The sequence below is a fragment of the Coenobita brevimanus genome, chromosome 65 (genome assembly GCF_032717465.1).
Source record: "Coenobita brevimanus isolate Jiangsu-jjx chromosome 65, ASM3271746v2, whole genome shotgun sequence".
Classification (NCBI taxonomy): domain Eukaryota; kingdom Metazoa; phylum Arthropoda; class Malacostraca; order Decapoda; family Coenobitidae; genus Coenobita; species Coenobita brevimanus.
In genome coordinates, this window is record NC_137018.1 from 47,235,624 (window position 1) to 47,263,169 (window position 27,546).

Below are 27,546 nucleotides of genomic sequence, written 5' to 3' on the forward strand. Positions count from 1 at the left end.
TTCACCTCTCTCAAAGACCATCACTTTACTCTTCCCTACATTCACCTTTAGATTCCGTTTCTTACACACTCTCCCAGACTCATCCACCAAGCCTTCCAGCTCCCCTTCGTCTTCACTCAACAACACAGTATCATCTGCAAACAACAGTACAGGGAGTTTCCAAACACTATCCTCTCTCACCAGGGCCACTCCAACATCCACTACCCTACCTTGTACCTCTTTCATTACCCCATCCATGTACAGATTGAACAACCATGGTGACATGACACTTCCCTGTTTCAACCCAACTTTCAAAGAGAAAAATTCACTTAGTTCACCATCCACACGCACTGCAGCCTTCGCACCATCGTACATGCTCTTCACAGCATTCAACAACTTCCCATCTACTCCATATATTCTTAACACTTTCCACAATCCTTGTCTATCCACCCTGTCATATGCTTTCTCCAAATCCATGACAGCCACATACAACTTCTTTCCCTTCTCTAGAAACTTTTCCACTAAAGATCTAAGAATGAATATCTGATCTACACAACCTCTTCCCTTCCTAAAGCCTTCCTGTTCTTCTCCAACTAATTTCTCTGTTCTTTCTCTAACTCTGTCAATTAGTATCCTACCATACACTTTTCCTATTATACTAAGAAGACAAATGCTCCTATGATTACCACACACTTCTTTTTCCCCTTTCCCTTTGTTATTGGATGCTTTGGCATATTCCACCATCTTAACAAAAAACAAGCATCGTATTTTCATAGTTTATTACTTGGAGCCATGATGGGGTTTGTGGTTGCTGGAAATAAGATGTTAACCCTGAGAGAAGGATGCTGCTAATGAATTATTAATGGCAGCAAGAATGGAAAAAATTGCCTTGGTAATGAAACTAAGGAACTCGGTAATGAGTCTTGCTTCAGATCTGGTTACCCTGCATTCAGTGGCAACTGGGAAACAACCCAGCCAGACTGCCAGTCGCTCTAGACACACGCTGGTGTTTGTGGTGTGCTCTAAACAGGTTACTCACCTTCCCTATGTCCTCATGGCTGTATCCATGGAGATATTTTCATAAAAATTTGCCATCATTTCATGTAGAAAGGAAGCTGTGTTTGATGATGATGATAGTAATTTCAACGGGTTTTGAAAGTGTATGTACTATATTCAGCGAAACAAGGGTCAGGGTGAGTGATCGGCAATGTTCCCCATCAAGCCTATAGATCTGATAACCACAGAATGTAGAGGTTAGGAGTTTATAACTGGTGTTTAGGACGACCCCCAGTTTTGGGCAATTTTTTATGAGATTCAAGAGCTGCCCTATAAACCTGTAAATACAGTAGTACCAATCTTGTAGCAGCCTTTTGTACTTTTTCAGTCTTATATGTTTTTTGAGATGTGGATTCCAGACTACTGATGCATACTCCAGCGTTGGTGATGAATGATGTTATTATCTTTCACAGCATGTCGTCATTTATTTATGTGAATGTTGTTCTCATATTAGCAAGCACTGTATACCTGGTCCGTGCCTTCTTATTGACGTGGTCTTCCGGTGATAGTCTCTGATTGATAATCACTGATAGGTCCTTATCCTTTTCTGATGTGTGTAGGGTTGAGCTTCATAGCTTGTAATCCCAGTCTGGTCTTTTTCCACTTTTACCAAACTTACATGGTATTTGTCCACACTGAATTCTATTTGACATTTATAGCTCCATTCATGAAGTTTATTGAATTCTTTTTGTAGCTGTCTGCAAGAGTCTGTGTTTGTAATTTCCCTTTGTATTTTTGCATCATCAGCAAGCATATTTAGATAGATTCCATTTCCATGTCTGTGTGTGTGTGTGTGTGTGTGTGTGTGTGTGTGTGTGTGTGCGCATATGATGTTTCAAAACCACTTGCTACACTAACGTTGTTTACTTGTGTGTGGGTATTGGTGTGGGTGTAGGTGTGGGTGTGGGTGTATTTGCCTATTTGTCTTTACCTATTTCTAGTATACAGGAATTGAGCTAAGCTCTTGTTGTCCTGTCTCCATATCTACATTTATCCAATCTAGTTTTAAACACATGAATGTTCTTTGCCTGCACCACCTCCTCGTCTGTCATTCCAAATACTTATGCTTCTGTTCGGGAAACTGAACCTTTGCGGATTATTAAGACATCTGCTTTTCCTCAAATTGAAGTCATGACCTCTTGTTCTTCCATCATCCAACACAAAATTATCCTCTCTCTCGACCCTTTCCAATTCTCTTACATTTCTAAATATCGTGATCAAGGCACCTCTTTCTCTTCTCTCACGCAGCATCGGTAACTTCAGTTTGTCCAGTCTCTCCTTGTAGGTGAGTTCCTTTTAACATGGTATCATCCTTGTTGCCATCCGTTGAACCTTTTCTAGTTTATCAGTATGCTTCTTCAAATGAGGTGACCATACCACAGCTGCATACTCAAGCCTTGTTCTTATCATGGTCACTATCAACTTTCTCAGCATTTCCTCGTCCATATAATTAAAAGCCACTCTCATATTGGTCAGTAATCCATAAGTTCCTCCAGTGATTTTGTTTATATGTTTTTCTGGTGACGAGTCATCCTGAATAGGCACTCCCAAGTCTTTCCCAGCTGTTCTCTTACAAATTATCTCATTGCCCATTTTATATGTCCAGTGCGGTCTTTTTTCATTCATTCCCAAGTCAGGCTCCAGCTGTGGAATTTGTCCAAGTCCTCTTGCAGTTCTTTACAACTCTCAGTACCTTTAATATCTTTCATGATTTTAGCATCATCTGCGAATGTACTCATGTAACTATTTAAACCCTCTGGTAAATCATTTACATAAATCAGAAACATTATCGGGGCTAAGACAGAGCCCTTGGGACTCCACTTGTCACGTTTCTCCAGTGTGAAACCTTATCTCTTATAACTGTTCTCATCTGCCTTCCTATCAAATATTCTTCCATCCACTTTAATAGTTTCCCATGCACCTCTCCAAAGGTCTTCAGCAGTCTCCTATAGGGCACCCTGTCAAACGTTTTAGGTCAAGATAGACGCAATCTGCCCATTCCTCTCTCTCTTGTATGACATCTTCCTTGGGGGAAGCAGCCTAGGTATATAGATAGATAGATAGAAACTTAATAGGTTAGTAACACATGATCGTCCTTCCCTAAAACCAAATTGTCTTGGTGTTATCACTTCATTTTCTTCTAAATACTTTATCCATCTTTTTCTAATAATTTTCTCGCTGATTTTACAAACAGTACTAGTAAGTGATACAGGTCTATAATTGAGTGGATCTTCCCTATTTCCACCCTTGAAAATTGGCATAATACTTGCTCTTTTCCAATCTTTGGGTAACTCTCCGTTTTCCAGCAAAGTCTTAATGGTGACATAAACAGGCCACACTAACTGTTCCTGCAGGATCCATCCAGACACACCATCTGGTCCCATTGCTTTTCTTACATCCAAATCCCTCATCAGCTGCAGCACCTCATTCACATCCACTGTAATTTCTGCCATTCCCGTCACCCTGGGTTCTATTTCAGGTTCCCTAAATTCCTCTTCCAGCACATAGACTGATCGCAGTTTGTTGTTCATTATTTCACACAATTCTTCTTCTCTTTCATAGGTTTCATCTCCATGCCTCAATCATATTATACTGTCCTTAATTTTCATTTCACCATTCACAAACCTAAAAAATAATTTCGGCTCCATTTTACATTTAGTTACAATATCTTTTTCATATTTCCTTTCTTCTTCTCCACACCCTTACATATTCATTTCTTACCTTCTTGTATGTACTCCTCCCAAGCCCTTTCACTATATCTTCTTCTCACTTTATTCCATGCTCTTTTTCTTGCCTCATGTGCCACTCTACATCTGTTGTTAAGCCATTCTTTCTTCCTTTCCATAGCTGTGGAAAATTTTGGAACATATTTACTAACTCCTGTTTTTACACTTCTATCAGAAACTCATATTTCTCGTCAACATTTGTGATTGTATTCATTTTACTCCAGTCTACATTTTGGAAAAAGTTCCTCAGGGAAGGAAAGTCTGCCTTCCCGTAATTGCATCTATTCTTCCTGTGTTTTTCATCTCTTTCTCCTTCCCTTACTCCCACCACTCCCATCTCAATAACACAGATGATCACTTTTACCAAAGGGGTGTTGGTAAGTTATGTTCCTCACGTCATTTGGGTCCTTTGTGAATACTACGTCAAGCCTTGATGGTTCGTCGTCACCCCTAATTCTTGTATTTTCTTTAATTACTTGGGATAACATGTTTTCCATCACCAATTCCATTAATTTATTTCCTCATGATTCCTCATTGCTCCCAGCATCCATACTTTCCCTGTCCACTTCACTACAATTAAAATCTCCCATTATTATTATTCTTTTTCTTCGTTCAAGTATCATCTTTAGTTTAATAATGGATTTTCTTATTAACCGTTCATAATCTTCTTTTGTTCATGCCCTAGTTTTGGGAGGCATATAAAATACTATTACATCTATTTTTTCTCCATAGCTGTCTTCTATTTCAACTCCCATTAGTTCAGCCATGGTATTTTCAATTTCTATATTTTTTGCTCTTAGGTCACTGCGGGTTAAAATCATTCTACCTCCCCCGAACTTGCTTTCTCTATCTTTCCTTCAAATGTTATAACTGTTCCATCCAAATAATTTAGTATCAACTTCTCAGAGCATTTTAGTCTCCACCAAACAAACAGTTTCAGGTTTCTTTTCATTTATACAGTCTCCAATTTCTCCTTTCTTGGATGTTAACCCATCCACATTACCATACATGATACTTAGATTTACGGCACTGGTTTTATCTTTACTCATTCGTCTCTTATTCGCTGCCATATTTATACCCCTTGTTTCCCCACACTTCTAGTTCCTCACATACCACTTCCTTACTTTCATATCCATCACTCTCCAAAAAAAAGTTTTACATTCATCCTCTGTCCTCTTGCCGTTTTTTTCCTTCACTTGCTCCTTCAAAGATTTTAAAACTTCTCTTTCTTCTTCATTCAAATCTTTTCTTACTATAACATTTTCCATCCCTTCCTCTTTATTTAATTTCCAGGTCACTTTAAGTATATCATTTACTACACTTTTTGATGACAACTCTCATTGGTCTTACTTCCCCTTTCTTATATGGCCCTGTCCTTCTTACTTCCTCAATTTCTTTTTCCCACTTGTTTCTTTCGGGATCGATTTTGCCCAGTATTTTTCTCACCTGATTTGTCTCTCTCTCGAGTCTAACAGATCTAACCTTTTCATCCTTCTTCCATATTTCTAAATATTACTACAAATCTGCTCCGTTCTGCAGTTTCTCTCACTGCTTTCTCTTTTTTCTTCAATATTTTCACTACATTTTCTTCCTTTTTTTTTTTTTCCCCCCCCCTGAATGATTTCCTTTAAGTTAACCACATCTTTCTGTTCCTTTTCCACATGTGCCCACTTTGCCTTTTACTCTTCTAACACACTACTCACCTTCTCCGTTTTGTTACTGCTCTCATCTAGTCTTCTCCTTAATTCGATATTTTCTCGTTTCAAATTCTCGATCTCCTTGTTCACCATCTCACTGGCCTGTATCAGCCTCTGTATAGTGTTTTCTGTATTTTCAGGTATGTTTGTTGATACCAGATCCTCCGCTTTCTTTTCTAATTCACTAACGTTCATGATCAATGTTTTATCCAAATCCATTACACTTGTTTCCTTATCAAAACCTGGAAATTCAGGTCCCTTGATGTTTACATTGTCGGCCATGTTTAAGGCTGGTTACAGTACTGAACAGCTGTTACCGAAATTCCTATAAACATTCATGTACAGTATACTCACCGACAACAGCTCTTTACATTTTTGATGATCTCTATTAATTTACAATACTTTACACTTTAGGTAAGACTAAAGGAGACAGGACAAACATAATTCCTGAAAACTACTTACGGTTTGCAGCAGGGGTTGAGAGGCAGCTGAGACACGTCCGATCGCTGTGTGTGTGTGTGTGTGTTTATGTGTATGTGTATGTGTATGTACAAGTATATATGTGTGTGTGTATGTTTGTGCATGTATGCGTGCATGCATGCAGTGGTCATTCTCATGGCTTAACCTGACAGCCTAGCATGTCTATGATTCAGGGCGACATAGCAGAAGGTCTGGTGCGGATGCTGTGGCAGGTGTTGATGCTGCGGCCAGGTCCCCCCTCCCCTGCTACTCCTGACCAACAGGACACTGCATCAGTGGTACTTGCTCTGAGGACTCTTGGCTCCTTTGACTTCGAGGGCACAGGCCAGTATCTTTACATACCGTAACTCCTTCCTAAGTACTGTCAGGCAGTTTTGTTCACTTAGGAGAGACCATTCATAGTGAGTCAGTAAACATTTTTCTATTCCATCCTCTCTCACTCACCCAGGCTCCTCCCATTCTTGCCCATCTCTCTAAGCCTGCTGCAAAGATTTTCAGAAATCAGCAGTATCATATGGTCGCTTTTGACAATTATGATTATGATTAACTTGCTTCTTTGCGTTAGTATGTATCCTCATGGATGACCCAGACATAGGAGATGACAGTGACCCCCCAAACTTGTAAAACTGTGAAAAAAGTAAGGAAATTATGACAGGTACAGCACACCTTCATTATCTAATCCCTTGGTAATCGATAAATTGCAATAATGATAAGAACCATCTCCCTGTGTTTAAAGCGTGCTTCTGCTGTAATGAAGAAGGTGGCAGATGAAAAGCCCACCATGCTCACCGACGCATATGTAAGGCAACTGTCACCTTTTGGAGCCAAGATGCCCATCAATATTTACATGTGCAGAAGCCTGTTCCGACACTTCTTTCCAAGTCCCATAGCTCCCACCACTCCTTCGTATTGTTGAGCCGATCTGTTCCCCACTCGCTGTCTGTCTCTCATGTCTCACAGTAATGGTCGCGTCTCCTGTGTTTATTGCATTGCATTGTTCTCTCACCCCCCTGCATAGTATCACAGAGCCCCAGAAACTGTTTGTGTGCAGTGCTAGTGGTCTTGGGAGTGCTGTGTGTTTTAAAGTTTGTGTGTGTGTGTGTGTGTGTATGTGTGTGAAATACTGTAACTGAAAGTCTGTGATAATGTGTGGCCAAGGTGCTATCCGAAGTGGAAAGCATGGTGCTCAGGGTGCTCCCCCGAGCAAAGGGAAGGTGAAGTACCCAAGGAGAAGCTCTCCATTACCTAATATGAGTGTTCTTGAGTATAAATAATTAGTATCCAGGAACACCAGGCTGGGGGACCCATGATGACATCATAGCCAAGACCTGGCACCAGTGTGATCATTCACAACCGGAGGAGTTGTCAGTGATCACTGCGTAATTTAATTACAAATTCAATCATCTCCTCCCGGCTTGCAGTGTCACATAATTTCTGAAATCCCTTCCAAGATATTTAGTGATGAACAGTACATAAATTTGGTGGTAAGTGGGGGCGCCCACCAGCCACTCACTTAATGTAGTGTTGCTCTTGAGTGGCTGCCCTTTCCTCTCTTCCTCCTTTCCTTCCTTCCTTCCTTTTATGTCATTCTTTCCCTCATTCTTTCCTCTTCCTTCTGACTGTGGATAACTCTACACTGAGTGACATTGTACACCAGGAAACCATTTAATATGGTGGGTGGTAACCATATATAACCAAACTATGGTGCCTGGTGGTTTATTGGGTAATGAAAGCACTCCAGCTGGATTGAGTGTGTAATCTGGGAGCCAGCTCCTGGAATCTGTCATTTCATTTCACCCCTAAAGGGGAAAAGGTTTAGCACTTGTATTATGGAAGGGGAGTGTCTGTGGAGTATTTTAAGACCAGGTGTAAGCATCCACAGTGGCAGCAAGGCACTGTAATTCACCTGTCTCTGAAGTTGCCCCCGGGTGTCCCGGCTGCCTTGTTTCTCGCATCTACAAATTTATATTTTGCAGGAACAAAGTACGAGACCAATTTGACCATTACTTGTGCTTAGCATACTCCTTGGAAATGTATTCAAGTCAACTAAATTACATTTTTGAGGTTTCTTAACAATATTTGTCTCACTTTTATACCTAGATACAGTGCAAAAACCATTACACAAACCCATGTGGTATGGGCATTGTACAACATAATGTCTCCAGAAAATACAGGGTGAACACACATAAAAACTAAACCATTTTGCATTTTTTCTTGTAACATGCTAGTCTTCATCAGAGTCACTGCCAGTTTCCACTTTGTTTGGATTCTGGCATTCCTTCTCTGTACATTTGCAGGCGTTGGTGCATGGGAGGTGATGCTTGGTGCATTTGCAGTTTCTGGTGCGTCCCTTTGTGCACCCGAATCTGATGACTCAGGAAGGGTGTTGGGTGCCCCAGGCTGGCTCATCAGTGTTGCAGATGTTTCTCCATTGGCTCCTGTACACCAGGAAACCATTTACTGTGCAGGGTGGTAACCATATAACCAAATTTTGGTGCCTGGTGGTTTAGTGGGTAATTAAGGTGCTCCATTTGGATTGAGCATGTGTGCAGTAGGTTTATATCCAAGGGTGATTGGTGTTTATTACTCACGTAATGTCACTCAGAGATGAGTGATGCTGGTCACTCATCATAAATGTCAGGACCAACTTTCCTAGCCCCGGGCTCCTATACTTCTAATGGGGCAGCATAGGATTGGCTGATGGATGGATGGCTATGTGCCACCCATAACCATCAGATGAAGGCTTGGTTTCCAAGGCCTGCTTCCAAATGAAGCACTGATATGCTGCCTGTTTTGTGTGGAGTTTCAAGCTATCTTTTGTGGGGGGGCATGTCATCATTCTTGGTCTGCTTCTGTAAGAACAGTCGATACCTCAGATGGTTGATATCCCGACCCTTTATCTTTTTCCCATAGTGTGCTCCAACAAAATGGTCAACTGCCTCCTGGACTTCTTCTGTAACCGCAGTATCATCTCCAAGATCCCAGATAGCCTGGAACTGCTCCGATCCCTCTGAAATAGTTTGCCAGTCCTTGATTTTTTTTCCCGTCCCCCAAAGCTGCTGACTGAGTCACAGCCTGTCAGTGCATGGAAGCTAGGAAGAAGCATGCTTAACTGTTGACCGAGCTTCCTGGCAACTTCATTGACAGGGATGTACTGAGCTTTCTCTCTGACTTCAGTACTAAGCCATTGCTCTGATCCTATGGCTGTGCAGAAGTGGACACATAGGATGGCAACATCTGTGTCCAGGGACCATACTACAACTCTTGGGAAAGAGGAGGCAGTATGGACAGCATGCAGCAGCAGTCACATTTGGAGAAGTCAGTTATGAGCCATTGAGGTATGCTGCTTGTGGAGAATGATATCAGGTCCTCTAATAGCTCACTCTCCCCGGATGAACTTGTTGGCTGACTTGAAAGTTCTGACCATCCTGCACAACTACTGCAATTGCCTGCAAATATACAATCATATTACCCAGTATTTTGTGCCACAGCCTGTCTCACCTCTTCATTCTGCCATCCTGTTCCCTGCACCCCCTTTCATCTTCTCTTCACCCCACACAGCACCTCACATGCCGCACAGATATCTTCAGTGAATATCTTGCATACACCGTCCACGTCCCCCATCTGCTCCAGTCCATATTTACCCAGTTGCTCCTCCACTTCTCTCTTATATTCTGCTCTTTTTCCATTCTCTTGTAACCTTTCCACCCTCTTTGTATAAGGTACATCCTCTTGTCCTTCCCTTCTTCTATTTCTCAGTTTCGTATGGACAGTGATTCTGACCACCACCAAGTGGTGGTCAGAAAGTCCACTCCCCAACCTCTGTATACTCTTGCATCCATTACACACCTTCTCATCCTTTCATCCATACACACATAATCAATCATTGCCTTCTGTTCATTCAGTTCACCATCCATCACTCGCCACGTATACCTATGAATCATTTTGTACGTGAAGAAGGTACTGTCTGTCACCAACCACCTCCCGGCACAAATGTCCACTAAAGCACTAAGTACACTACATGCTCCAAAAAAAAGTGTATGCTGATAAAAATATGGAGGTTTGGGTGAGTACGAGTGAAAAATAGACATTGGGCCTAGCTTAGTGTCTAAAGAAGGGCTATTTAATAATATTTTGGATGCAGTCTGGCACCTAAATAATGGGAGTGTTATGGAGAGTGCTTCCAACCCTCGTACAATGAGATGGTTCCTCCATTGTGAGAAAAATTGCATGATGCTGTCAAGAAGGTGAAAGTCACCATTGTACCGTAGTTAAGAGGTTAATATTCTTATTCATCATGTTTCTTTTGATATACATTTACTGCTACTTCTCCCATTTATTATATTGTCAGCTCCTTTGACGACCAACAGACCAGACATTGATGCAGTTTGTGCAGCATGTGGCAGAGCATTACTTGAGTTGCGAGCAGCGTGAGGTGCGTCTGGAGGGTGTACGCACATGTTGCCATCTACTGCGTCCCACACTGGCCACGCGTCCAGCACGTGGACATACGCACTCAGTCTTCACCATTGTTAGCAAGGTCCTCTGGGTTGCCGTCACCGACATGGGTATGAAATGTGCCAGTGCAGTGTACAGTAGTTTAGTGAATGAACAGGGAGTTGAAAAGAACTGTGTCTTGTTATATACCAGCATTAATAAAAGAATGTGTGTGTGTGTGTGTGTGTGTGTGTGTGTGTGTGCGCGCGCATGTGCGTGCATGCATGTTTGTGCGCATGTGCAGGTGCATGCATGAATGTGTGTACTGTATGTGTATGTGAGGGGGAGAGAGAGAGAGAATAAAAGGGAGCCAGTGAGGGAAAGGAGGGTGATAAGATGGAAGGTTGACTCCAGGGAAGGGAAGATGATAAGATGGAAGTTAGACATCTCTCTGTTTCGATGTGCTTTACATATTGGCCCCCCCACACTTGAGAACTGTGCTTCACACGAGGGCAAAGACTTTTCTCTTACAGAGTCAACGGTTGAGTAAGGTTAACTAATAAACTTGAAAATACCACGATAGAGGATATGGCTCAGACTGTGACATACATCAGTAGAGACCAATTCAGTTAATTTTGTTTATTTTGCATTTGTGCAGATGGATGACTAATGAGTGGAAACAGATCATGTAGAGGCATCTGGATCTTTTTTCAGTCACTTTCCTTACACATCTAACTGCCTTTACCTAAGTTGTATGTTTTTGCAGTCCTCTTAAAATTTGAATCGTGAAAATATGCTCTTTCATCTCATCATGTTGAAAACACTGGGATGAAAATGAAAGTCTTATATATGAATTATACCCATCATCTTTCATCGTCTTCGTCATCCTAATGGTATTTTCCACTAACAGATGTTACCAGGTATATGTATTTAAATGTGACCCATATTTGATTGTTGATATTGAAGCTACCCATACGTGCTCCCTACGTGTCAACAAGTGGGTTGGTGGAGGGTTAGTGCCCCTCCCTGTAAAATAGGTAACTCAAAGTCAAGTGGCCACCCCTTACGAGATTATGGCGTCTGGCAATATATATATATATATATGTATATACACAGTAAAAGCTTGGTATAATGAATGCAGGATAAAACAGAAGCTTGAGAAAATGGAACAACTTTTTTCCATAAGGTACTTGCAACATACCGGAAGATTTCCATTCTGTCATGAGGCGTCGGGTTTCCATAACGGAAACAAACCAGTTTGTCCGTGGCTGTGGAAAAATGGCGATTCATAAGTCATATCCTGCCCATTTGGAGGTGAATTTTTTACTGTTTTATTTATTACAGTACCCTCGCGTCCAGCACGGTATTATTGTCATGCATGGGTCACGTGTTGGACCCAAAACGTGTTGGACTAACAATAGAGCTTATGGGGAAAAATGAATTATGTCAGCAACCCTCGGAAAAGTCACCCTAAATACCTACCATATACCTATACATATATTGGTATTATTGTAATTATAATAAATGGTACTGTGCTATGAATGATAACTAACTTTTTAGGATAGTGTTGGTGGGCTTGCTGGGAATGGAAGGTGGTATCCAAGGCTGTAGTTAGTCCTACTGGGTCCCCGGAGGATGGCTGCTGGCGTCACTAGCGGATAATGGCTGTTGCTCCTCCTCAACCTCCCTCATAAATCCTTCAAAATCAAACCTCCCTCTTAAATCCTTCAAAGTCACACTCAGAATCACTATCTTCGTCCACAGCCATGGAAGGTCCTGCTTCTGCCTGTCCTAGCACTGTAATCCTCGGGAAAGTGCATGCTTCTCACACTGTTGCCAGAGCCCTGTCTCGTGACTGTGGAAAGTGATCGCTGTCGCTGACTCGGTAGAGAATAAGGAGAAGCAACTTTGTTTATAAACTGGTACGCACGCCGATGAGAAGGGTTTCAAAACGATTGATATTTATTCTAAAATATTAATATGTATTCAGTGTCAGGCTAAATGTTCAGTGCTATAGTACGATACATTCTCTGTCGAGTCGCCTGGGTTTTGGTCACACTGTTTTCCCCGTCGTATGCTCGGCAGGAATCCATCCAGATGAATTCCAAATGCCCGTGGTATCGTCAGCAATTTTATGATGTTACCGTTCCGATTTACCATCGTATCCTCGGCAAACCTGGTATGAAGTGCCATGTGATAGCCTTCGGCTGCCAGGATCTTGTCTTAAGTATTTTATTATGATCACGTTGGCTTCATTCATGTCGTAGGCCATGGCAATGTCAACTTTCCTCTCCCCTTTCTTCTTCCTCTCGATGCTTTCTAGCTTGATGGCCTGAGGGAGGTGCCGACGCTTCTTGGGGTTCTCAGAAGGCTTCCTAGGCATTGTGAGCAGGGTAAAATGCAGTAACAAGGGCAGAAAATGCAGCAAGAAAAAAGCACCTTCCAATGTAATTATGCGACTGAGTGCCACTGTGGCGGGAGAAATGTAAACAAAACATCACGTGACACCAGAAGCGTTTTTAATTGGGCGGCATCACGATCACGTCACGATAGCGGGCGGGGAAGGCTACTTGATCAGAAGTTTTTCATCGGCTATCATCATCATGGGAATGTCCAGTATGACCATGTTGGACCGGGGGTGATCGTGCCAGAGTGAACTCTGCGGATTTCGCCCACTTCTTGGAGCTCTGTGCGTGTTATGCTAACACACTCGTGTTGCAGTAATTAAATCGTATTAAATAATACTAATTCATTGCTCTCCGTGCTGGACCCGAATCGTGCTGGACTAACGCGTGTTGAACGCGAGGGTACTGTATTATTTCTGTATTATTATTATTATTATTATTATTGTGGGTTCTGACTGCTCTGTGTGTATCATTATGACTAGCATAGGCAGCATGTCTGTTTGTAGCAAATGAAGCTATTTAGTAGCAACTGTGTATAGGCTGCAGGTCACGAGTTAGGGAAGAAATATTGGAAAAATTGCAAATTTCCGGAAAATTCTGTTCCATCTGTGGTTTTGGAACAGAAGCTTGAAAAAGCAGAATATTTGATAAAATGGAATAGGGGTTACCTGAATTATTCCGTTATATCAAGCTTTTACTGTATATATACAGTATATATTTATATATATATATATATATATATATATATATATATATCTATCTATCTATCTATTGCCAGATGCCTCAATCCCGTTTGGGGTGGCCACAAACAAATCACCTCCAAGTCGCCCTGTCCCCCACCATTTCACTGCCCTGCTCCCAACTCACACCCCCCTCTCTCATATACCTCTCCACCCCATCCCTCCATCTGATCCTCGGCCTCCCCCTCCCTCTTCCCCCCTCCACCTCACTCACATACACTCTCTTTGTCAGTCTTTCACCCTCCATCCTCTCCACATGGCCAAACCACCTTAGTGTGTTCCTCATAACACTTCCTATCACATCCACATCCACACCACAACACTCCTTTATATCCTCATTCGTCAGCCTGTCTCTCCATGTGACTCCACAGGCTCCTCTTAGATAACTCATTTCCATTGCTCTCACTCTTGATTTGTGTCCTTCCAACAATGTCCAAGCTTCACTTCCGTACGTTAGAGTTGGTATCACAATACTGTCATGTAGTAACTTTTTCACTTCCATGCTCACTTCCCTGTTTCTTATCACTGCTTTCAAAGAACCAGCAACCTTTTTTCCCTGCTGTACCCTTTCAAGCACTTCACCCTCCAAACCTCCATCCCTACTCATCACACTACCCAAGTACTTAAACGTACTCACATTTTCCAATTCCTCACCATCCAACCTCGCTGTATATTCACTGACTTCACCTCTCTCAATGACCATCACTTTACTCTTCCCTACATTCACCTTTAGATTCCGTTTCTTACACACTCCCATACTCATCCACCAAGCCTTGCAGCTCCCTTTTTGTCTTCACTCAACAACACAGTATCATCTGTAAACAACAGTACAGGGAGTTTCCAAACACTATCCTCTCTCACCAGGGCCACTCCAACATCCACTACCCTACCTTGTACCTCTTTTATTACCCCATCCATGTACAGATTGAACAACCATGGAGACATGACACATCCCTGTTTCAACCCAACTTTCAAAGAGAAAAATTCAGAGTTCACCATCCACACGCACTGCAGCCTTCGCACCATCGTACATACTCTTCACAGCATTCAACAACTTCCCATCTACTCCATATATTCTTAACACTTTCCACAATCCTTGTCTATCCACCCTGTCATATGCTTTCTCCAAATCCATGAAAGCCACATACAACTTCTTTCCCGTCTTTAGAAACTTTTCCACTAAAGATCTAAGAATGAATATCTGATCTACACAACCTCTTCCCTTCCTAAAGCCTCCCTGTTCTTTTCCAACTAATTTCTCTGTTCTTTCTCTTACTCTGTCAAATAGACATAATTGAAAATATAACTTATGGGGAAGCTTCAAGAAGAGGACACTGCAAAAAACTACATAAAAAGAGAGGTGATAAAGACATAAGAAAATTCAGTTTCACAAATAGGGCAGTTGATCAGTGGAATGCACTACCGAATGAAATACTGTAGTGTGCTCCAAAACTATCTGTCTATTGCCAGACCCCTCAATCCCGTACGGGGTGACCATAAACAAATCGTCTTCATGTCGCCCTGTCCCCTGCCATTTCACTGCCCTGCTCCCAACCCACACCCCCCTCTCTCATATACCTCTCCACCCCATCCCTCCATCTCATCCTCGGCCTACCCCTTCTTCTCCCCCCCCCCTCCACCTCACTCGCATACACTCTCCTCGTCAGTCTCTCACCCTCCATCCTCTCCACATGGCCAAACCACCTAAGTGTGTTCTTCCTAACACTTCCTATCACATCCACATCCACACCACAATGCTCCTTTATATCCTCATTTGTCAGCCTGTCTCTCCATGTGACTCCAGAGGCTCCTCTTAAATAACTCATTTCCACTGCTCTCACTCTAAACTATTCATAAATTTAAGGATATGTACTTTAAAATGATTTAATACACAGAACAGTACGAGCTTGACTTGACTCACTCCTGTAGAGATACTATTAGGTAAGAATGCACACACACACACACACACACACACACACACACACACACACACACACACACACACACACACACACACACACACACACACCACAGAAAAGGCAAGAAATCAAAATAATGCAGGTTAAAGAAACCTCTGAGGTGGTTCTGCACATTGATTCTTTCCAAATTATTTCACCAGCAAAATAGACACTTAGGGTATACTGTAGTAGTTATTAGGTGGTGTTGAACCAAAGTTTGTGTGTCCAAAGGTAAAGGGATAATTTTGTCATCACTGTGAAGTACTGAGCTGTAACAAGAGGTAATATTATAGTATGATGCTAATCACAAAGAATTTTTATGGAATGGATGTTGAGTGGGAGGGTGTGAAATGTGTAAGATCGGGAATAAATGTGCGAGGAAGATGCAAGGAAGGAGTTGCTTTGTTGATGAATGAGGTGTGGCAGAGTGGAATGAGAGACTACAAATGTGTCAGCTCAAGGTGTATGTATGTCAAGTTCAAGTTTGAGAAGGTGAAAGTGGCAGTAGTTGTGGCATATGCATAGTGTGAGGACAGGAGTGAGAGATAGAGAAAGACAGGTTTTGGGATGAGCTGGGTGAAGTAATGGGAGAAATGCCAAGTAGCTTTAAAGTAATTGTAATAGGGGATTTGAACGGAAGAGTAGGCACTGGTCCTGAGGATGACATAATGGGTTGTTATGGAGTACCAGGAGAAAATGATAATGGGAAGAGACTAAAGGATATGTGCCAGGGGAGGAGGTTGTGCATTTGTAACTCGTATGTCAAACACAGAGATGCACATAGATATGCTTGGTATAGAAGGAACGGGGATCGAGTTGAAAGAAGCCTGATTGATTACGTGCTCGTAGAGAGGTTGATGATGGGAATGGTTGCTGATACGAGGGCTGTGAGAGGACGATGTGGAGGTCTGTCAGATCATATGATTGTGGTATGCAAGATCATGCTGAGAGGAGTGAGGTGGATCAGGAGAGAGAGGAGCAGTCAGGGAGAAAGACTGAAAGTTGAGAAGCTGAGAATCAAAGAAATGGCAGATGATTACAGGATCAAAGTAGAGGAGTTAGAATTACTGAATTGTAATGAAATGGATCTGGACAGCCTGTGGAATGCATATAGGGGTTGCTTAGTTAGGAATGCTAAAGCGGTGTGTGGTGTGGCAAGGGTAACAAAGAAGAAAGGTACGGCATGGTGGAACGAGGAGGTAAAGTGGGCGGTGGAGGAAAAGAGGAAGAAGTGGCTAAAGTGGTTACAGAACAGGGGTTCAGTTGAAATATGGACTGAATATGTTGAGAGCAAGAAGCACGTAAAGAGACTAGCGAAGAGAAAAAAGAAGGAGGTAAATGAGGATCTAGGAAGAAAAATGAATGCGAACTACTCAGAAAATAGAAAGTTATTCTGGAAAGGGTGCGGAAATGTAGAAGTGAAAGCGGAAAGAAATGTGATGGTGTAAAGGATGTAGGTGGTAGATTATTAACCCATGGAGATGAAGTAAGGACCAGATGGAAAGAATATTTTGAAAGCCTGATGAATGGGAACAGAGAGAGCAGAGTGGCTGTAAACATGATTGGTTTTGGGGGTGTGCAGAGAAGGAATGCAGTACCAGAAGACATGACACTCGCACAGATGAAGATTGCCGTGAAGTGGCTGAAAAATGGGAAAGCAGCTGGGGTTGATGAGGTGTATGCAGAGATACTTAAGTGTAGTCGAGAGAGTGGAATGAAGTGGTTGATGGAGATATGTAAGAAGGCATGGATGAGTGAAACTGTGCCTGCAGAGTGTAGAGTGGATGATGGCTGTGATTGTACCCCTGTACAAAAATAAAGGTGAGCAAAGTAAGTGCAAGAATTATCTTGGTATAAGTTTATTGAGTGTGGTAGGGAAAGTATATGGAAGAATTATTGTAGAGAAAGTAAGAAAAATATCAGAAGTCCTAATGAGTGATGAACAGGGTGGCTTTAGGAGTGGAAGAGGAAGTGTGGACCAAATATTTGCAGTGAGACAGATAGTAGAGAAGGCTTGTGAGAAGGACCATAAGGTGTTTATGGAATTCATGGATCTAGAAAAGCATGTGACAAAGTGGGCAGAGAAGGATTGTGGAAAGTTTTGTGTATGTACGGTGTAGAGGGTAAGCTGCTTGGTGTTGTCAAGAGTTTTTATGATGGTAGTGAAGCATGTGTAAGGGTTAATGCATCTAAGTGAATGGTTCACGATCAGTGTGGGCTTGCGATAAGGTTGTGATGTCCCCATGGTTGTTCAGTATATGGATAGGGTGATGAGAGAAGTAAAAATACGAGTAATGGAGAGAGGGATGGTGTTGGTAATGGATGGTGATGGATGGAATATCTCAAATTTGTTTTCCTGCTGATGATGCAGTACTTCTTGCAAGTACTGGACAAGAACTTGGTAGGCTAGTACAGAGTTTTGTTGATGTCTGTAAGCGTCGTTCCTTGAGAGTAAATGTAGAAAAGAACAAAGTATGGTTATTGAGAGAGAAGGTGACTCCCAGTGTGATGTAACAGTGAATGGAGAGAGACTGGAATTGGTGAGAGAGTTCAAATGCCTGGGTACAGTGATAGAAAAGAGAGGAAAATGTGCAAAAGAAGTTGAAAGTAGAGTGACACAAGGATGAAAAGTAGCTGGTGCAATGAAGGCCTTGATTAGAAACAGAGGCTTGAGTGTTGCAGCTGCACGAGGCTTACATGAAGGAGTGTTAGTGCCAACTTTAACATATGGATGTGAGACTATGGTGTTGCATGAAAATGAAAAGTCAAGAGTAAGAGCAGTGGAGATGGGACTGCTGAGGAATGTATTTGGAGTACAGAGGGTGGATAGGATACGAAATAATGTAATTCGTGAAAGATGCGTAGTGAGGAAGTTGGTGGACACCAGAATCGAAGTGTGTTTACTGAGATGATATGGTCATGTGGAGAGAATGGATAACAATAGAGTGGTGAAAAAGGTATACCTGAGTGAATTCGAAGGAGGGAGGAGGCGAGGTAGGCCAAAGAGTAGGTGGAGAGATATGGTGGATGAATGTGTGAGGAAGAGAGGTTTGGAAGTCGGTGAGGCTAGGGAACTGACAGGAGATCGAGCTGGCTGGATGAATGTTGTGAGGAAAAGTGCATGGTTAGGGATTTTGGCACCCCTTTTTAACATGGTAGTGTCTGGATTGACTCTATCGGATACGATTATGTGAAGCTACAAAACTTGGTGAATGTGTTTGGCGTATCCGATAGAGCCAGGATTCCGGGTGCTTGAATGATGAGTGAATGGAAGCGTGGCCCATTGGATTGGGCAAATTTGGGCTGTCTGGACATTGCTACTCCTCACCCTGCTGTAGAGTGGGAAAGGAGGTCTGGATGATGATGATGGATGTTGAGCTGTAGCATTGTGATATTCTGCCACTGAGATAGCAGTGAACTGCAAATGGACAAAAATCTCTGTCAGGTTAGGATAAATGAACTGCCTACTATAATGGTCAGAGTTAAATTTAAAAGCATGCAAAATGCACTCTAGCAAGGGTTCTTTTACCATACTCAGAAATAACTATCTATCTATCTATATACCTAGGCTGCTTCCCCCAAGGAAAGGGAGGTAGCCGAGACAGGACGACTCACTCTCCATTTACTCATCCATTCAAACACATTTATTCGCATCTTAGCCCCAATAAATAACAAGCAAATAAAAGTCAAGATTTCCATAGTCTGTTCATGTGAACATTTTATTAATTTGGAATGAACTCTGAGAAGCATTTTAGTTGGAAAAATGAAGGATTCAGTACTTGAACTAAAACCATGTTAGCAAATGAGGGTAGATTTATAGCTCAGAAAAGCATTGGTGAAAGGAGAGTTTTTACTGGACATCCCTGAGGAACACCACTGATATAAGTTTCCTTCCCTGCATCCAGACGCTGATGTGCGATTGTGTGTTCTGGCTTCACTGGATGAGACATTTGACCGACACCTTGCCCAGCCTGAAAATATAAACGCACTCATTTATGCACTCAGTGATGAAGTTTTTGAGGTGAGTTTGCTCTGGGAACTGACAACAGCAGTAGAATTTGTGCGTGTGTTTTATACAGAAAGGCAAAAACGTTACAAAGAATGATTTACAGAGAAGAGTAAAAAGGGAGTTAAAATTGTGGGTAGATAAAAAAGAGTGAGGAGTCTTTTTTTTTTTTTTTTTTTTTTTTTTTTTTTTTTCAGTGTTGTCATTATTGTGCATTGGCATCTCAGCATCCATGGTGGACACATTCCTTAAACTCTCGGGAATGTAGAAGTTTGCCTATAACTTGTTTGCTCTCTCAGTCTTATTTGTGTTGTCATCACATCCTAGGCAGTAGTTGCTGAGTATGGTTCACCTAGTATGTATCATATGGCCTCCCACATGTCCAGCCTTAAAAAGAAGTTATTGTTAATCACAGGACAAAGGACATGGTATGGATTGTAACATGAAATGTATGGGATGCCAGTGATGAGGTGAGAGAGAGATTGTCTAGGTGCTTGTGGGTGTAAAAGTGGACATATGTGGATTAACGGAGACTAAATGGAGAGGTGAGAGAGTGGGAGTATGGGTGGGGTATATGTGTGGAAGTAGATGAGAATGAGAGGGCAAAAGAGGGTGTATGTATTGTAACAGAAACTGCTATGACCAAGTGCACAATAACAAAGGATCATTATATGTTTGTGTAAGGATGTGTGTGTGTGTTTTATGTATAACACATTCAGTGGCACTGCAGTGTTGGAATGGCTGACATCTGTCTTTGGACGGCCCACTTTATCATTAAGCTGATACAGTTTCACTGATTAGTATACGAACTGCAGCACTAGTGACAACAACCAGTGACCATGCCTACACACACACCCTTGCATTACTGTGTAGAGAATGTGCATACTTGCATATTCTCTACACAACTCAATCACCTGACAGTTTCACTGACCATCACAACCAGTGCAAGTTCCAATGCACACACACTCTCACACCATTGCATTACTGTACAGAGAATGTGCATACCTTTGCACATTCTTAACACATCCTTTACACATTTCCAAGCTGAAAGTGCTCGCCTCTCAGGATAGATGATGCACATACCAGGACACAGTTGGTGCCGGCACTGGGTGCACTTAAAAAAAATAAATAAATAAATAAATAAAAGCTTTATGAGGCTGCCTCATGGATGGATGAATGCATGGATGTTGGTCCCATGAATATTGAATGCTGGTGTAAAGCAGACTGAGAATAATGGTAGGGTACTTTTAAGCCCTGTCTTTGTATTAATGTAGGTATGTGGATGCCTCACTACTAAGCGTATGTAGCAAGCAGCACTTTGAAGTCTCACCAGTCAGCATATGCTGCAAAAAGTACGTGGAAGCTTTGCCACTCAGTATGTGTTGCTAACAGCCCTATACCGCCTACAATGCAGGAGGGAAATAGACAGTACCTAGGCTTTACCTCTTACTTGTCCCCAGTGAAATAGAAGAATTTTCCCTGTATTCTCCCACTCTTTGTGAATGTCAGTGTTAGATGCTGATGGTGATAATGATGATGATAGTGATGACTGATGTTGATAATTACAGTGATGACTTAATAACATTGATGATGGTAGTGACAATGATGATGACAAAGTTGAAGGTGCTTACACTGGTCATGATGATAATGGTATAGCTAGCAGTGACAGTAGTAAAATTACAGCATAACATGCACATCTATTGCTGTCTATTGCAACCTCTCCTCCACAGGTTCGAGAGCATGCCATCGCCACCCTGGGTCGTCTGGCAGCCATTAACCCTGCCTATGTCCATCCACTCCTCAGGAAAGCTCTACTCAGGGTGAGTTTCTGATCGTTTAACACCCTCACTGTTGCTACTGTGTATGCAGGTGGACACAGGAGCATTTACTTGTATTAGCCAAGGGAAATTGTAGCAGTTAAAAGGTTAAGATTTTGATCTGAACCTCTTTGTAGTAGGTAGAACAACACCATCTCTTAGTGAAGGGTTTTATAAGGGGAAACATTTGATACTGAAGGGTTAATTCTTCCATCTGTCTATAGCCAGACACCACAATCCCACAAGGGGTGGCTGTCTCTCTTTGAGTTAGTGGTTTTACAGGGAGGGGCTCTAACCCTCTGCCAACTCACTTGCATGTAAGGATCACTTGTGGGTTGGTTATATGGTTACCACCCGGCATTGTAAATGATTTTCTGGCTTACAGGAAACCATTAGGCTTGTCACTCAGTGTCAGGCTACTTGGAAAGGAAAAAACAATAATAAAAAATGACTGGAATGATGGGAGAAATTGGAAAAGAGGAGAGTAGACACAGAAAAAGAATGATAAAGGTAAAGGAAGAAGTAGGCAGCACTACATCAAGTGAGTGGATGATGGTTGCCACCCAAATGATTTCATTCACTTAGGATTGAATATGTTTCCTGGTTACAGATCCTGGATGAGCTTGACTACTCTGGCATCGGGCGTAACCGCGAGCTGAGTGCGCACATGCTGGGTCACCTGATAGCCAACGCACCACGCTTCATGAGGCAGTTTGTCCCTGCCATCATGGGCTCCCTAGTACCCAAGCTGCGAGACCATGACCCAAATCCTGCTGTGACTGTTTGTGTCCTTGAGGCTATTGGCGATCTTGCACAGGTGAGTTTGTTGACAGAATTGATCAGTATTTCTTTTTGTATTTATCGTCCTCTCCTCTCATCTTTTCTTTGACTCACAGAATAAATACAGTAATATTCCAGTTATCCAGTGCCACATGAACTCTCATCCATCATTATCTGACAGTGCGAAGCGAAATCAAAATTTTTCAAACTGCCTACTGCTTCCCTCCTCCCACATGCCACCAACAATGCCTGTCAGAACAAAGTCCAAACTACCCAACACCAACTGAGTGGAGCTGACACCATCATTGTCAGCTTGGCTGAAAAGTTGCAAAAGCAAATAACTTTTTATATCTTGTTGTGACTTTTTGAAGGCCATAGTGATCTATGGCTTTTTTAGCTGTTTTTGTCTTGTTTTGGCAGAATATCTAATGGATTCGTATGAAAGTATTCACCATACAGTTTTGTTCATGTTATGAATTACTCCTAAAGCAGGATGAGATTGATGATGAGTTACAGTAATCCCTCATTTATCCGGACATAATAGAGCCAAAGGCTTGTCCAGGTAGTGGCAACATCCGGATAATGAGCACTGTTTTCCTACTATACTCAGTCTCAACCTATACCCAACCTGTTTGTACAGTACCTATATATATATATATATCATCAGCCGTTTGAGTGTCCACTGCAGGACCGGCCTATCTCTACTGAAGTGGGTATGATACAGCCTGTGTATCTCTACCAAGTGGCTAAGGCTGTTTGGTAGAAATTGTGTGTAGGGTGAGAGATGCATGTAAGTGTGAATGTAGTGTTGGAATGGCTTTGGTTGTGTGTGTAATCTGTGAACCAAGTGTAATCTGTTCGCGCAAGCCGATTGGGTGCAAGCATACTTTATAGTACACGACACTGGTTCAACCAGAGCGCCCCTTATGTCCGCCAAAGCTGTATGTGGCCGGAAGAACACTCTCAAAGTTTATTACGCTGGTGGGGTGCTCACCTTTGTTCTCCCACATACGAAATTTCACACTCTGCCACTGTACCACAGAGGCTCCAAGGATATATTATGTTGGGTTAAATTACTAAATATGGTGAGTATTGTGTACAGTACCTGCATACAGTATACTGTACACTACAACATATGTTCTTTATTTATTGCATTACTGCATATCTATTTTTTCAGCATGAATTACTTTACGTACAGTACAGCAATACTGTAAAATGTACCATAGCTTTTTATCAGGAAAACTCATTGGAGGTGTTTTTTCTGTGTTCAGGTTGCTACAGCGTACAATATGGTATTGAATTTTTTACAGAAAGTAACCCTTTATAGAGGGGCTGATGGTGGGGGGGTTAGTATGGCACTGTCCCCCAAAAGTGCATTATCCAGCATGGCTTTGACTGAATTATGATTAATAGTCTTCTTGTCTTCTTTATCTTTTTCTTTCTTTTTTTTTTTTTTTTTCTTTTTCAATTTAAGGAATTAGAGTTGGGATGGTGATTATAAGGTTCTTTGTGCCCTGGTCCTTCCATCCCTGGTCAGGTGAGCGGAGGAGAGATGCAGAAGTGGCTGGGTGAGGTAATGCCGTTGCTGCTTGAGATGCTGGGTGATGGAACCTCCGGGTGGAAGCGTCGTGTGGCGCTGTGGACACTCGGGCAGTTGGTTGAGAACACTGGTTATGTCGTCCACCCTTACACGCAGCACCCCACGCTACTGGATGTGCTACTCTCATTCTTGAAAACCGAGCAGCAGCCTGCGGTCAGGTCAGCAAAGTTATAGAAGTAACTTACTGTTGCCAGTAATATCCTTTACTAAGGTGACTATTGTATACTCCTCCCCTTACCTAAGACCAGACAGCAGCAAGCAGTCAGGTGAAGAGAGTTACATAAACTACAAGCCATTGGCAAAGAAAAAATATGTCTTGCCTTTTTATGTACTGTAATCTCTAATTGCTTTCTGTAATGTGTGATGCAGGGTGATCAGATTTATATCACTGGTGTTCCTCAGATGCCTATCAAAAAGTGGGGATTTATCTTTCCCTTCTTGATTTTAGTTTGGATTACTGTATACGACTGTGACCTTCTAATTTTAGAAGTTTAAGAAGAGGATAGCATAGCAGGAAGCCCTTCCCATCTTCCAGGCCCATCGGTTAGTCACAAAGGGTAGTGGATAGAAGCACATAGCTTTAAGTTCCAAAGTGCCTGAAGAATTATTATTGGAGCTACAGAGATTAGTATTAAAGATAAGAAAGTAATTAACACAAGAACAGATTTCATATAGCCAGACAGATAAGTTGATAGACAGATGGACAGGTTAAAATTGTTGACAGACGTTGGTGGTGATAATTCTGTAAGTGACAGTGATTAAACAGTAGTGCAGTATCTTAGGTGATGTTTTCCGCAGTTTAGGAACCACTTGAGTGCTGGACCCATAAAAACACAAGATGAATGTGGGCTGATAGGATGATTGAGAAACAGAAATACAGTAGTTGATAGGTTTCTCATAACAGATGCAACATTAATGGTGGTGGTGGTACAGATGAGAACAGTGAAACTGTAATAAGTGATATTTTTGCAGTTGTGGGATGCTGCTACTGATGATGAAAATGGTAGTGATAAAACATACCTTCCACAGACGTGGCACCATCCGAGTGTTAGGTCTACTGGGTGCATTGGACCCATACAAACACAAGATGAATGTGGGTATGATCAAGATCCAGGAGGACACTGGTGTTGCTGTCATCTCTGTTGCAGAGTCGAAGCCTGATGATCTCACTGCTGGTACGTTTAACGGTTTATATATTAACAACTTGTGGTTTAGTGGTTTTTAAGTTTGGGGTTAGTACAGTTATTTGAATCTTCTGAAGCTGACCTTTTTAATGCCACCTGGAGCATGGGTCAGTTTTCTACCCTTAAATGTTCTTGATTGTAGTAACCTAGCATTCAGGCCTCTTGCCTTGAAGGGGGTGATGTGGGATTGGGTGTTAGTATTTTCTTATACTGTGGAGGGGTTGCAGCCATGTGTGTAGTCTGTATGAATGGAGTAAGATCAGGGATACATAGAGGTGTATATAGCAAAGATTATATTCATGGTATAACCATGTAGGTAGTGGAATAGCAGATATGGAAAAGGACAGGTCACATCTCAGGTTGATGGATAATGTTGAGTTAGTGGTATGGTCTTTACCCCACAGTTGTTGTGGGAATTACTTAATCCAGTGAAACATTTTTTGTGGATTATTGTGAGTGAGATAAAGTTGAAAATTTCAGAGGACCAAGTAGTGAGTGGATGTGGCCCATTTCACTGAGCATTCTTTTGGTAATTCCACTTTTATTGCTTTCATTTTCTTATATTTGGATCTTGTGTATCATGTATAATATTGAGAAGTAGGGTTAGGATGATGATGATTGTACATAGATGGGTAGGATTCATTTATTAGTAGAATGTAGGATTTACCTCACTCCATCTTAAAGTGGGAATTTGTTAGGATGATGATGATATAGGACTGTAAAAATAATCATAGTGGTTAGGCCTGTGGTAGTAATTATTTTTACCTCCCCTTGGTGACAGACATGAGCACTAGTGAGATGCTGGTGAACCTAAGCTACAGCAGTTTGGAGGAGTTTTACCCAGCGTGTGCAGTGGCCATGTTGCTGAAGGTTATTAAGGACCCCACTCTGGCACAGCATCACAATGATGTCGTTAGGGTGAGTACTAGGGTTGGAGGGAGGTTTAAGGAGCATTGGGGTGACTGCAGGAGAAATGGAAAATATGTATACAGTTTGTGGCAGGTATTATCAGTCAATCAGTCATTTAAATTGGTGTCATGCCTTTTCTTAAGGAATCCCCTTATTAAGGTTGGCCATAGTACAGCTGATGTTTTCTGTGGATTGGAAGCTAAATGAAGTGCCAGAACCAGCTAAGTACTTCCGGCCAGTTGCTAGAATGAGTTGAAACAAATAATCTTTGATGTTTAACAAGCTTTGTAATATTGTGAGAGTCTCAGGTTGAACTTTGACCTGGTTTACTTCTTACGTCCGTCTGAATTTCATGCATAAGAGTGATTGTTATGTGGCTGGTATGTGTTTGGTAATTGTTTATCCATTTCAGTACAGTAATTCAGGGATGAAACCAAGATGAATTTGAGGAAGAGATACATTGGAAGACAAATAAATAGGATTGATTGGTAGGATTGATAAATTGAATATACTGTATATATTTTAAATACTGTATACAATTTGAAGGCAGTATTCCTTGTTTATGTGGGTCAGCCATGTACAGTCGTCATCATAAATTTGCTGCAAGTCTACTCGTGTGATGTGAGTCCTTCTGTCTGGCAACAGTGTAAGGGGACTAGTTGCCACGTAGCCTTTTATACACTTTAACGACGTGTTTTTAAAAAATGGTACTAGAGGCTGGCTAGAGTACAATATTATGTATACCGTATTTAATCAGTATAAAAAAAAAAATGCAAAAGCTGACAGAATGTTATGAAACGATGTACGAACGTAATACCCTGACATTCCTCATAACCATGTCTAAACTCCCTTCCCCTCTCTCCCCCTTTCTCCTCCTGATGTCCCCTCACCCCTCCTTCCCCCTCCTACTCCCCACTCACATTCATGCCTCTCCACTTTCGCCGCTCCTCACTCTTTCTACCTTCATTCATTTATCCACGGCACTAACCCGACTGGTGCATCGCAGTTCTCTCTTGACTGTTTACTAAACCAATATTGTCCTGTTCTCAATTGCTCAAAAAGCTTTAATAAAATGTATCCAAGGCTAATTACCAATATTCCTTCCAGTTCTAATCCCATTCTCACCCTCTCCGTCTGATTCCCACTCTTTTTATTTCAGTTGTCATTCTTTTCTCCACCCCTTGTCACTACCAACAGCCGCTAGATACAGAAACGTTTGAGGTCTCGTTTTTGTGATGTATTATTCCTTACTGTGTGTGTGTGTGTGTGTGTGTGTGTGTGTGCGCGCGTGTTTAGTGAGCCTGGGAGTTGGTGGCTGTTATTTCAGTAGGCGAAATTAAACAAACATTTGTGCCCATTCCTCCTACTTCCTTTCTCTCTCTCTCTCTGTCTCAGTCTCTGTCTGTCTGTCTGTCTCTCTCTGTCTCTGTCTGTCTCTCTGTCTCTGTCTGTTTGTCTGTCTGTCTGTCTGTCTGTTTGTCTGTCTGTCTGTCTGTCTGTCTGTCTCTCTTTCTGTCTCTCTCTCTCTGTCTCTCGTGTTTCAAGGAAAATGTTCCCATCCTCCTCATACTGTTCACTGATTCATGAAGCAGGATCAGAACCCATCATGTTTCGAACTACTGTATCACGTTTGGCATAAAGAGTGGGTGAAAAAGACTGAGGCATGGGAAGATACTCTCGAATGTAAGGAGCTAAAAAGTTACAGGAATAGCCAAGAAATGGAGAAGAGTGCAGTTCATTACGTAGATCTGCGCCGTGGTTAAGGTAGACAG

At 41.9% G+C, this 27,546-nt stretch overlaps 1 protein-coding gene across 1 annotated transcript in view; it reads left to right on the plus strand.

Moving 5' to 3' along the window:
• mTor (serine/threonine-protein kinase Tor) overlaps nt 1-27,546 on the plus strand; it is a 154,293-nt gene that overhangs the window by 20,625 nt on the left and 106,122 nt on the right. Inside the window, exons 12-19 of the mRNA XM_080276419.1 lie at nt 6,112-6,262; nt 10,309-10,506; nt 19,384-19,499; nt 21,215-21,304; nt 21,912-22,118; nt 23,619-23,839; nt 24,711-24,856; nt 25,647-25,783. Of these exons, the coding sequence (XP_080132545.1) occupies nt 6,112-6,262; nt 10,309-10,506; nt 19,384-19,499; nt 21,215-21,304; nt 21,912-22,118; nt 23,619-23,839; nt 24,711-24,856; nt 25,647-25,783 (1,266 nt within the window). The remainder of the gene's footprint in view (nt 1-6,111; nt 6,263-10,308; nt 10,507-19,383; nt 19,500-21,214; nt 21,305-21,911; nt 22,119-23,618; nt 23,840-24,710; nt 24,857-25,646; nt 25,784-27,546) is intronic.